The sequence below is a fragment of the Eptatretus burgeri genome, chromosome 2 (genome assembly GCF_056783735.1).
Source record: "Eptatretus burgeri isolate ZD-2024b chromosome 2, Ebu_testis_v1, whole genome shotgun sequence".
In the NCBI taxonomy this organism is placed as follows: domain Eukaryota; kingdom Metazoa; phylum Chordata; class Myxini; order Myxiniformes; family Myxinidae; genus Eptatretus; species Eptatretus burgeri.
In genome coordinates, this window is record NC_140962.1 from 2808777 (window position 1) to 2821013 (window position 12237).

The following is a 12237-nucleotide window of genomic DNA, read 5'->3' on the forward strand; positions in this document are numbered from 1 at the left end:
AATAATAGAATGGACCTTGACTGGTGTAAAACATATCGGGTTGTTGAGGTTGAGGTACTTCTTCAGTTTAGCGGAATTAATTAATACCTCGTTCATGTTGGGGATTTTTTTACCTCAGACTTCCCAGGACCGACACTCGGACACGGACGTCCTGCCGCGCGTTTCCTGAAGAGAAAAACGCCGAAAAATTATTTCCTTTTCAACCAAATTTCGTGTGGAAAATGTACATTGAAAATGCTTCGAGACAAACGAAACAAAAAATCTGTTTGCATCTTCAGTGATAACATCGTTACAGTGGTCACTGAAGAAGACGCAAACCCGTCAATGGAGGCATTTTAAACAAGTTGGCAAAACCGCGACATCGACACGAACCTGTTGGACGTTGGACACAATAATGTGTATAAAATGCAACAATAAATGCAGACAATATTAACATGAGGCGATGCAGTACTTCCCTGAGACAACTGACCTGAATAAACCTGCGGACACGCAAATTAATTATCTGTGAGACACAGCGAGAGACGCCGAGGAGAAAAATTGCGCCAAGATGCGGGACGTGCTGATTGGCCAATCGAATCGTGACGTCATGCCGCTTGTTTTTCGCGTCCCAATTGAAAGCCAACTTGGTCAGCAATAATTGTGTTCTCTTGAAACAAAACCGGACTTAATTACAACAAAACCGGACTTAATTAAAACGGAACCGGACTTCATTAAAACAAAACCGGACTTAATTAAAACGGAACCGGACTTCATTAGAACAAAACCGGACTTAATTACAACAAAACCGGACTTAATTAAAGCGAAACCGGACTTAATTAAAAGGAAACCGGACTTCATTAAAACAAAACCGGACTTAATTAAAACAAAATCGGACTTCATTAGAACAAAACCGGACTTAATTACAACAAAACCGGACTTAATTAAAACGAAACCGGAATTCATTAAAACAAAACCGGACTAAATTACAACAAAACCGGACTTAATTTAAACGGAACCGGACTTAATTAAAACGAAATCGGACTTAATTAAAACGGAACCAGACTTAATTAAAACGGAACCGGACTTAATTAAACCAAAACCGCACTTAATTAGAACAAAACCGGACTTAATTAAAACGAAACTGGAATTAAATAAAACAAAACCGGACTTAATTAGAACGAAACCGGACTTAATTAAAACGAAACCGGACTTAATTAAAACAAAACCGTACTTCATTAAAACGGAACTGGACTTGATTAAAACGGAACCGGACTTAATTAAAACAAAACCGGACTTAATTAAAACGGAACCGGACTTAATTAAAACAACACCGGACTTAATTAAAACGAAACAGGACTTCATTAAAATGGAACCGGACTTAATTAAAACAAAACCGGACTTAATTAAAACAAAACCGGACTTAATTAAAACGGAACCGGACTTAATTAAAACAACACCGGACTTAATTAAAACGAAACAGGACTTAATTAAAATGGAACCGGAGTTAATTAAAACAAAACCGGACTTGACTAAAACAAAACCAGACTTAATTAAAACGGAACCGGACTTAATTAAAATGAAACAGGACTTAAATAAAATGGAACCGGACTTAATTAAAACAAAACCGGACTTAAAACAAAACCGGACTGAATTAAAACAAAACCGGACTGAATTAAAACAAAACCAGACTTAATTAAAACTAAACTGGTCTTAATTAAAACAAAACTGGACTTAATTACAACAAAACCGGACTTAATTAAAACGGAACCGGACTTAATTAAAACAAAACCGGACTTAATTAAAACAAAACCGGACTTAATTAAAACAAAACCGGACTTCATTACAACAAAACCAGACTTAATTAAAACGAAACCATACTTAATTACAACAAAACCGGACTTAATTAAAACGGAACCGGACTTAATTACAACAAAACCGGACTTAATTAAAACGGAACAGGACTTAATTAAAACAAAACCGGACTTAATTAGAACAAAACCGGACTTAATTAAAACGGAACCGGACTTAATTAAAACGGAACCGGACTTAATTAGAACAAAATCGGACTTAATTAGAACAAAACCAGACTTAATTAAAACAAAAACGGACTTAATTAAAACGGAACCGGACTTAATTAAAACAAAACCAGACTTAATTAAAACAGAACCGGACTTAATTAAAACAAAACCGGACTTAATTAAAACGAAACAGGACTTAAATAAAATGGAACCGGACTTAATTAAAACAAAACCGGACTTAATTAAAACAAAACCGGACTGAATTAAAACAAAACCGGACTGAATTAAAACAAAACCAGACTTAATTAAAACTAAACTGGTCTTAATTAAAACAAAACTGGACTTAATTACAACAAAACCGGACTTAATTAAAACGGAACCGGACTTAATTAAAACAAAACCGGACTTAATTAAAACAAAACCGGACTTAATTAAAACAAAACCGGACTTCATTACAACAAAACCAGACTTAATTAAAACGAAACCATACTTAATTACAACAAAACCGGACTTAATTAAAACGGAACCGGACTTAATTACAACAAAACGGGACTTAATTAAAACGGAACAGGACTTAATTAAAACAAAACCGAACTTAATTACAACAAAACCGGACTTAATTAAAACGGAACCGGACTTAATTAAAACAACACCGGACTTAATTAAAACGAAACAGGACTTAATTAAAATGGAACCGGAGTTAATTAAAACAAAACCGGACTTGATTAAAACAAAACCGGACTTAATTAAAACGGAACCGGACTTAATTAAAACAAAACCGGACTTAATTAAAACGAATCCGGACTTAATTACAACAAAACCGTACTTAATTAAAACGAAACTGGACTTAATTAAAACAAAACCGGACTTAATTAGAACAAAACCGGACTTAATTAAAACGGAACCGGACTTTATTAAAACGGAACCGGACTTAATTAGAACAAAATCGGACTTAATTAGAACAAAACCAGACTTAATTAAAACAAAAACGGACTTAATTAAAACGGAACCGGACTTAATTAAAACAAAATCGGACTTAATTAAAACGGAACCGGACTTAATTAAAACAAAACCGGACTTAATTAAAACGAAACAGGACTTAAATAAAATGGAACCGGACTTAATTAAAACAAAACCGGACTTAATGAAAACAAAACCGGACTGAATTAAAACAAAACCGGACTGAATTAAAACAAAACCAGACTTAATTAAAACAAAACTGGTCTTAATTAAAACAAAACTGGACTTAATTACAACAAAACCAGACTTAATTAAAACAAAACCGGACTTAATTAAAACAAAACCGGACTTAATTAAAACAAAACCGGACTTCATTACAACAAAACCAGACTTAATTAAAACGAAACCAGACTTAATTACAACAAAACCGGACTTAATTAAAATGGAACCGGACTTAATTAAAACAACACCGGACTTAATTAAAACGAAACAGGACTTAATTAAAACGGAACCGGACTAAATTAAAACGGAACCGGACTTAATTAGAACAAAATCGGACTTAATTAGAACAAAACCAGACTTAATTAAAACGAAACTGAATTTAATAAAACAAAACCGGACTTAATTAGAACGAAACCGGACTTAATTAAAACGAAACCGGACTTAATTAAAACAAAACCGTACTTCATTAAAACGGAACTGGACTTGATTAAAACGGAACCGGACTTAATTAAAACAAAACCGGACTTAATTAAAACGAAACAGGACTTAAATAAAATGGAACCGGACTTAATTAAAACAAAACCGGACTTAATTAAAACAAAACCGGACTGAATTAAAACAAAACCGGACTGAATTAAAACAAAACCAGACTTAATTAAAACTAAACTGGTCTTAATTAAAACAAAACTGGACTTAATTACAACAAAACCGGACTTAATTAAAACGGAACCGGACTTAATTAAAACAAAACCGGACTTAATTAAAACAAAACCGGACTTAATTAAAACAAAACCGGACTTCATTACAACAAAACCAGACTTAATTAAAACGAAACCATACTTAATTACAACAAAACCGGACTTAATTAAAACGGAACCGGACTTAATTACAACAAAACCGGACTTAATTAAAACGGAACAGGACTTAATTAAAACAAAACCGAACTTAATTACAACAAAACCGGACTTAATTAAAACGGAACCGGACTTAATTAAAACAACACCGGACTTAATTAAAACGAAACAGGACTTAATTAAAATGGAACCGGAGTTAATTAAAACAAAACCGAACTTGATTAAAACAAAACCGGACTTAATTAAAACGGAACCGGACTTAATTAAAACAAAACCGGACTTAATTAAAACGAATCCGGACTTAATTACAACAAAACCGTACTTAATTAAAACGAAACTGGACTTAATTAAAACAAAACCGGACTTAATTAGAACAAAACCGGACTTAATTAAAACGGAACCGGACTTAATTAGAACAAAATCGGACTTAATTAGAACAAAACCAGACTTAATTAAAACAAAAACGGACTTAATTAAAACGGAACCGGACTTAATTAAAACAAAACCGGACTTAATTAAAACGGAACCGGACTTAACTAAAACAAAACCAGACTTAATTAAAACGAAACAGGACTTAAATAAAATGGAACCGGACTTAATTAAAACAAAACCGGACTTAATGAAAACAAAACCGGACTGAATTAAAACAAAACCGGACTGAATTAAAACAAAACCAGACTTAATTAAAACAAAACTGGTCTTAATTAAAACAAAACTGGACTTAATTACAACAAAACCAGACTTAATTAAAACAAAACCGGACTTAATTAAAACAAAACCGGACTTAATTAAAACAAAACCGGACTTCATTACAACAAAACCAGACTTAATTAAAACGAAACCAGACTTAATTACAACAAAACCGGACTTAATTAAAACGGAACCGGACTTAATTACAACAAAACCGGACTTAATTAAAACGGAACAGGACTTAATTAAAACAAAACCGAACTTAATTACAACAAAACCAGACTTAATTAAAACGGAACCGGACTTAATTAAAACGAAACCGGACTTAATTACAACAAAACCGGACTTAATTAAAACAAAACCGGACTTAGATACAACAAAACCGGACTTAATTACAACAAAACCGGACTTAATCAAAACAAAATCGGACTTAATTTTTACAAAACGGACTTAATTAAAACAAAACCGGACTAAATTAAGACAAAACCGGACTTAATTACAATAAAACCGGACTTAATTAAAACAAAACCGGACTTAATTAAAACAACACCGGACTTAATTAAAACAACACCGGACTTAATTATAGTTTAATATGTTTGAAGCTGTTTTCCTGTTTTCACATACAAACTGAGTTCGTTGCACGTTGACTGGTATTTATTAAATATATAAGTGAATATAAAGGTGGTTTTGCAAATTTCAACACAAAGTGGCACTTTTAATACAGAGGAGTCATCTTATTGTGTTTTACAGTCTCAGGGATTTAAATTCACTGTGCTGTACACGGTACGAGGTGGGCAGGGTGGCCTAAAAGGGACGCACATGAAGCTGTCTAGCATTGGTTCGAATCCCGAACCCACGTGCTTGCTATGGCATTCCCCACGTACCATCCATCTGGCATTCCTCACGTGTCACCAAGCTTTCCCCACGTGACACCTTGCTTTCCCCACGTTCCTCCTGGCTTTCCCCACGTTCCACCTCGCTTTCTCCACGTTCCACCTCGCTTTTTTGCAGATGATGCAGTCATCTTTGCGGAGACTTTAGACATCCTCTTGGGGGCCCTCGAGGTGCTGAATGAGGAGTCGGAGCCGTTGGGATTACGGGTTTCTTGGGTCAAAACTAAGATCCAGGCTTTCGGTGACATCTTGGATGCTGCTGTCCTGTCTGTGTCTGTTTGTGGTGAGGATGTTGAGGTCGTGGAGAGATTCACTTACCTTGGCAGTGATATTCATGTCTCTGCTGGCTGCGAGTCAGAGGTCAATAGACGTCTGGGTCGGGCCTGGGGAGTCATGGACTCACTGGATCATGGGGTGTGGCGCTGCCGGTACCTGTGCGGGAGGACGAAAGTCCGAGTCTTCAGGTCCTTGGTACTTCCAGTCTTGCTCTATGGGTGCGAGACTTGGACTCTGACCAAGGATCTGAGACGGAGACTAAATTCCTTTGGTACCAGGTCTCTTCGGAGAATCCTTGGCTATCGCTGGTCGGATTTTGTGTCCAACGAGCGGTTGCTGAGAGAGACTCGGATGAGATTTGTTACCTGCATAGTCCGTGAGCGTCAGTTGCGGCTGTATGGACATGTGGCTCGTTTTCCTGACTCTGATCCTGCTCACCAGATTCTCTCAGTGAGGGAGTCTCATGAGTGGAGGAGGCCAGTGGGTCGACCACGTTCCTCATGGTTGCAACAGGTTGACCATCATCTCAAGGAGATGGGGATGGGCCTGGCATCTGCCTGGGGGATGGCCAGACGGAGGCCCCTGGAGTACCGGCGGAAAGTGGACGCAGCGACGTGCTGTTCTGGCACATGCTCCCATACCTGACCTGACACCTCGCTTTCCCCACGTGTCACATGGCCTTCCCCACATTTCACCTGGCTTTCCCCACATGCCACCTCGCTTTCCCCACGTGTCACCTCGCTTTCCTCACGTGTCACCTGGCTTTCCCCACGTGCCACCTCGCTTTCCCCACGTGTCACCTCGCTTTCCTCACGTGTCACCTGGCTTTCCCCACGTGCCACCTCGCTTTCCCCACGTTCCACCTCGCTTTCCCCACGTTCCACCTGGCTTACCCCACGTGTCACCTCGCTTTCCCCACGTTCCACCTGGCTTTCCCCACATGTCACCTGGCTTTCCCCACGTGTCACCTGGCTTTCCTCACATGTCACCTGGCTTTCCCCACATGCCACCTCGCTTTCCCCACGAGCCACCTCCCTTTCCCCACGTGCCACCTCGCTTTCCCCTCGTGTCACCTGGCTTTCCCCACATGCCACCTCGCTTTCCCCACGTTCCACCTGGCTGTCCTCACGTGTCACCTCGCTTTCCTCACGTGTCACCTCGCTTTCCTCACGAGTCACCTCGCTTTCCCCACATGTCACCTGGCTTTCCTCTCGTGCCACCTCGCTTTCCCCACGTTCCACCTTGCTTTCCCCACGTGACACCTCGCTTTCCTCACATGCCACCTGGTTTTCCACAGATGACACCTAGCTTTCCCCACGTGACCCCTAATGTATGTTGGAATGCTCGGAGATTGACGTCATCTCGGGAGTGGAACGTGCGCCTGTACAATGGCTTTCCTCAGTCTGAGTCGTGTGCATATTTCCTCAGCGTCGAAGACTGGAACACTCGGCATATTTGCTTATCCAGGACACAACAAATTGGCGACGAAGGTTGTTGATTGTTCAGGAACCCGAAAGGATGGCTGTGTTGGGAAATAATGGCGCCGTCGATGAGAAAGTCGAGTGTTTTGATGACGACGAGAGAAAGACCAACCTGTGTATTGGGCGTTAGTGGAAGCGGAGACGTTTAAAATTCAAATATTTGAAAGGGTGAGAGGCAAACGTTCCACACCGAGGTTTCCTCACGTACCACGTCGCTTGACTACAAAGAGTGGAACATCAATTCCTTCACCACAGACAACCAAGGGATTTATACATTTCCCACTGATTCCAGGATATCTAATCTGAAGGGAGAGCTCAGCAGTTCCTTACCAAACTCCTCGTGGATGGCGAATCCACAGTTTTTAGTTGGATTCACCAACCGAGTGCTGTGGTCGTTCCCTGGGAAGCGACAAATTATTGCATTCGGCTCGTTTCTATCAGTACATAAAGTGAATACAGTTGAAAGGTTACTCGTGAAACTATTGTTGGCCTGAGTTTAAAAGATAAACTTCAGGTGAAAAGCATTCATTCAGCAGAATCAGACGGTTGAATGAAGTCTTATCTGAAGGTGAAACCGTCCGGCCTTTTCAATTTGAGGCTATAGAAAATCGAGTTATCCACTTGTACAGTTGTACTCACTTCTAAAGGTTGATGACTTTGTCCAGTATGAGCAGTTGTCTCATAAGCTGTTAAGTCTGAGTGTGGGGGAATACTGTCACACATTCAATAAGAAGCAAAAATGACTTATCACCAGTGGACCAATTTGGCGTCATATCCACAAAATAATGTGATTCACTCGGTGACTCGGGTGTCATAAATGGCCAGTGCCCGTGGAAATAAGGTGCTCACCAAAAAGGGTGCGATGATAGTAGTCCCATGGTTGAAAGGAGTGAAAACCCACTTAAGATGGAACCGCGCAATGGGCCATGAGGTACGAAGCTGATTGAGTCAAGAGAGGAAATGTGTCGCTGAAGATAGGGCTTAAAATGTGGTTTTAATTCCTGTGAACTCCAGTGAACTTTTATTAAACTCCAGTGAAACTCAAGTCCATGAGTTATTTCCACGACGATGTAAATAGTGAGCTGCCAGGCAGGAAAGCATCGTCACCCTTCCATTAAAGCCTTCCTCAATGCCAGTCCGTACGAAACAGCCTTGAGTCCGTAAAAAACGTACTCAAGTTATTTGCAGGCAAACAAACAAACAAGAAAGATGTCGTGCATAGCATGATACTGGCGAAATGCATAAAGCAAATTTGACCTTAAAAAGAATTGGTGGTTGAATTCAATGACCAAATTTGCAACTCCTCTTCAAATTTCAAGTCAATCAGATGACAATTTTAGAAATTCAGCCGATTTTGTCTTTTTGGCCTTTGTTGACCTTTTGGCCTTGGTTAACCTCAAAAATACTTGTTCATTGAATTCAGTGACCTGATGTGCAAATCCTCTTCAAATTTCAAGTCGATGGGATTTTAGAAACTTTACTTAACTTGTTCACCTTTGGCCTTTGTTGAAACTTGGGTCATTGTTGACCTCCAAAATAATATAAATGATGGTTTAATTCAGTGATCTGAAATAGAAATCGTCTTCAAATTTCAAATTAATTGGATGAAAATGAGGATTTTAGAAATCTCACCTATGTTGTTGACCTTTGACCTATGTTGACCTCAAAATAATTGGTTGAATTCAATGAACAAATACGCAACTCCTCTTCAAATTTCAAGTCAATTGGATGAAAATTGACAACTTTAGAAATTCTGCCTATGTTGACTATTTGGCCTACGTTGACCTCAAATAATTGGTGGTTGAATTCAGTGACCTGCTATGCAAATCCTTTTAAAATTTCTAGTCAATCAGATGAAAATTGACAAAATTATTGACCTTTGGCCTATGTTAACCTTTTGACCTCAAAAACAATAAGCTCCTTGCTTATGATGAACGCTACCAGGTGGTGAAGATCGGTTTAAAATTCTGACCTGTAGTCGAGTGACATACAAACAAACAATCAAACAAGAAAAAGATGTCGTGCAGCGCACGATACTTGCAAAATCCACCAACCCCTACAAAGGTTGCCATGGATACATCAAATTGTCCATTTCGTTAAGATTAAAATTGACAATCTTAATCAAAGCTCAGGTCATTTGGATGAAAATTGATTATTTTTCAGATTGAAATTGATGATTTGGAAAGTTTGACCTTTGACCTTTTGACCTCAAAATAGTTGCTTTCCCAATTCAGTGAGACACTTTGCAAATCCTGTTCAACTTTCAAGTCAATCAGATGAAAAATGACGATTTTAGAAATTCGACCTCAAGATGAACTTTGACCTTTGACCTCAAAATCAATAGGCTTCTCAGTTGAGACTACCTCTACAACTTGGTGGAGTTTCGTGAAGATTGTTTTTAAACTGCGACCTGTGGGCGATAGACAGACAAACAAAATCGACGGACCAATATACCTGAAAAATGTTCGAATTTGCAAGTAACAAACAGACAAACAGACAAACGGACACAAATGGACAATACCCTCTCTCCTCTGAGGACTGGGGAGGGTAATTAAGAAACTTCCATGTAATGATGCTGAAACTTGAAAGGTTTATCAGTTTTGTTACAAAGTCATTTACATTTTTGCATGTCCTGTTTTTTGTGAAGAGATATTCCCACCTCCTATCCTACCAGTCTACCCATCAAGTTTATCTACAAGAGCCGTTCACAGAATACCAGCTCTTGAATGAGATGGATATTCCTTGGAAGGTATGGAATGCTGCAGTTGTTAACCTGGATGATGGCAATGTTACACACAGGATAGACATGATTTGGGGACATCTTGCAACCTGTGAGTTTGCTGGTGGCAAACCAAGATTTGCAGAAGTTGTGCAGCTGGCAAAACTGGTTCTTGTTCTCCTTCATTCAAATGCTGGGGAAGAAAGAGTGTTCAGCATGGTCAGAAAAACCAACACTGACTTCAGAAATCGTCTGTCCTTGGATGGGACTCTCACTTCATTGCTGACCAGAGAAATGGGACCGTATGTCCTGAAGCTCACCTCGATCGGAGCAACTGTCACTCAAACCCCCGACCACCCTCTTAAACCCCACATTTTTTGATGCCGTGAAGATACTTTGGTACATCACGGGTGATGAAGGATGTGGTCAAGTTTCCTTGAAGTTTTTTTTTGGGCGGGGGGGTTAACCCCCCCCCCCGAGACCCCTTTAAAGTGCGCATATTTTGAGGCAGTCAATAAACTTTGGTACATCCCGGGTGATGTAGGTTGTGGTCAAGTTTCATCGAAGTCGTGTGTGTCATTTCTGAGAAGAGAGGAAATAACCTTTTGGGGCGGGGTCACACCCCCCCCCCATTTATACCCCCTTGATGAGCACATATTTTTATGCAGTCGATAAACTTTATGCCTGGTGTTGGCTTAATGGTTAGGGTGGTGGGCTTGGGATCCAAGGAGCCTAAGCTCAAACCCTACTTGGCTGTTGAATTAATACAAGGTAGGGTTGACTCAGCCTGCCATCCTTTCGAGGTCGGCAAAATGAGTGCCAGCTTACTGGTATCCTGTGTTGGTGTGGCGACCCATCCAGGATTGTGCCCAATGGCCAAGGAGACTGCTTCGGCAGCACCAAAGCTCTGCACAGAGTGTGATCCCAATGGATGGATGGATGGATAATCTTTGGTACATCAGGGGTGATGACGGTTGTGATCAAGTTTCACCAAAGCTGTGTATGTAGTTTTGGAGAAGAGAACAAATACCTATTTTTGGGAGGGTCAAACTCCACCCCATAGACCCCTTTAATGAGGGCCGATTTTGATGCGGTTGATACACGTTGGTACGTCATGGGTGATGAAGGTTATGGTCCACTTTCCTCGAAATTGTGTCTGCAGTTTCGGAGAAGACAACAAATACCTATTTGGGGGCGGTCAACTACTCCTTCGCGTAGATCCCCTTTGATGAGCACAGTTTTTGACGCTGTCAATGAAGCTTGTGGCCAAGTTTAATCAATATCGTGTTTGGTTCAAGTGATAATGACTGAAGTGTTGACGGACTCACTCACCTACGGACACTGCTCGATCACATAAGCTTACTTGACTAAAGTCCAGGTGAGCTAAAAACTGGCTCACCCAGAGTCGGTGAGTCCTTGTTGCAAGCGGTAACCCTCGAAGGAATTGTTAACCAAAGCAATGAGCGCTGCAGTGGAATACAACAAACTCCACCAGAAGTGACATTATTCCAAATCACGATGACTGAAAACTTAAATGTTGTTGAACATGACCATTGCGAATGTGGAGCCTGGTGTTGGCTTCATGGTTAAGGTGGCTGGTTTAAGATCTGAGGGTCTTCAATTCCAACTCGTGTCACACATTGAATTATCACCAGATGGATTGACTCTGCCTGTCATCCTTCTGAGGTTGGCAAAATGAGTACCAGCTTACTGGTAACAGGGGCACAGGTGTGCCCCCAGAAAAAGAATTAATGCAGCCAAGCAGCCACAGGCTACATATAAATCAATAAAAATAGTAAATGTGGATTCTTCTTGTTTTTGATTCCTGATAGAGACTGGAAATACTTCGTTTCACCGTCAATATATTCCCCTTGAAGTCCACGTCTGAAGATGAGTTTGGAATACTTAATGACCATTATTAGTTTGAAGAGTTCAGTCTAATTGTCAATAATTTTTTTCTTCCTTCCCCTTTGCTCCGATAATAGGATTTATAGCCCCCAGAGCTCGCCATTTGGGTTCTATTTTACTCGATTTGTTCTGCCCAATCGCCACCCCCCAACTAGGCCATCGTCCTGGACCTCACCGGGGTCTGGAACCTGGACCTCACCAGGGTCTGGAACCTGGACATCACCGGGGTCTGGAACC

At 40.3% G+C, this 12237-nt stretch overlaps 1 protein-coding gene across 9 annotated transcripts in view; it reads right to left on the bottom strand.

Annotated features, from left to right (window-relative positions):
• HORMAD1 (HORMA domain containing 1) overlaps nt 1-603 on the bottom strand; it is a 95310-nt gene extending 94707 nt beyond the window's left edge. For 6 of the 9 annotated variants that reach the window (XM_085860714.1, XM_085860713.1, XM_085860711.1 and 3 more), the window contains exons 1-2: nt 373-451; nt 114-165 (exon numbers count right to left, since the gene is read on the bottom strand). In XM_085860714.1, coding sequence (XP_085716840.1) covers nt 114-165; nt 373-436 — 116 coding nt within the window. In that variant the 5' untranslated portion in view covers nt 437-451. The other 3 variants (XM_085860745.1, XM_085860734.1, XM_085860723.1) reach the window with 2 other exon arrangements.
• Nucleotides 604-12237: the final 11634 nt, after the last annotated feature.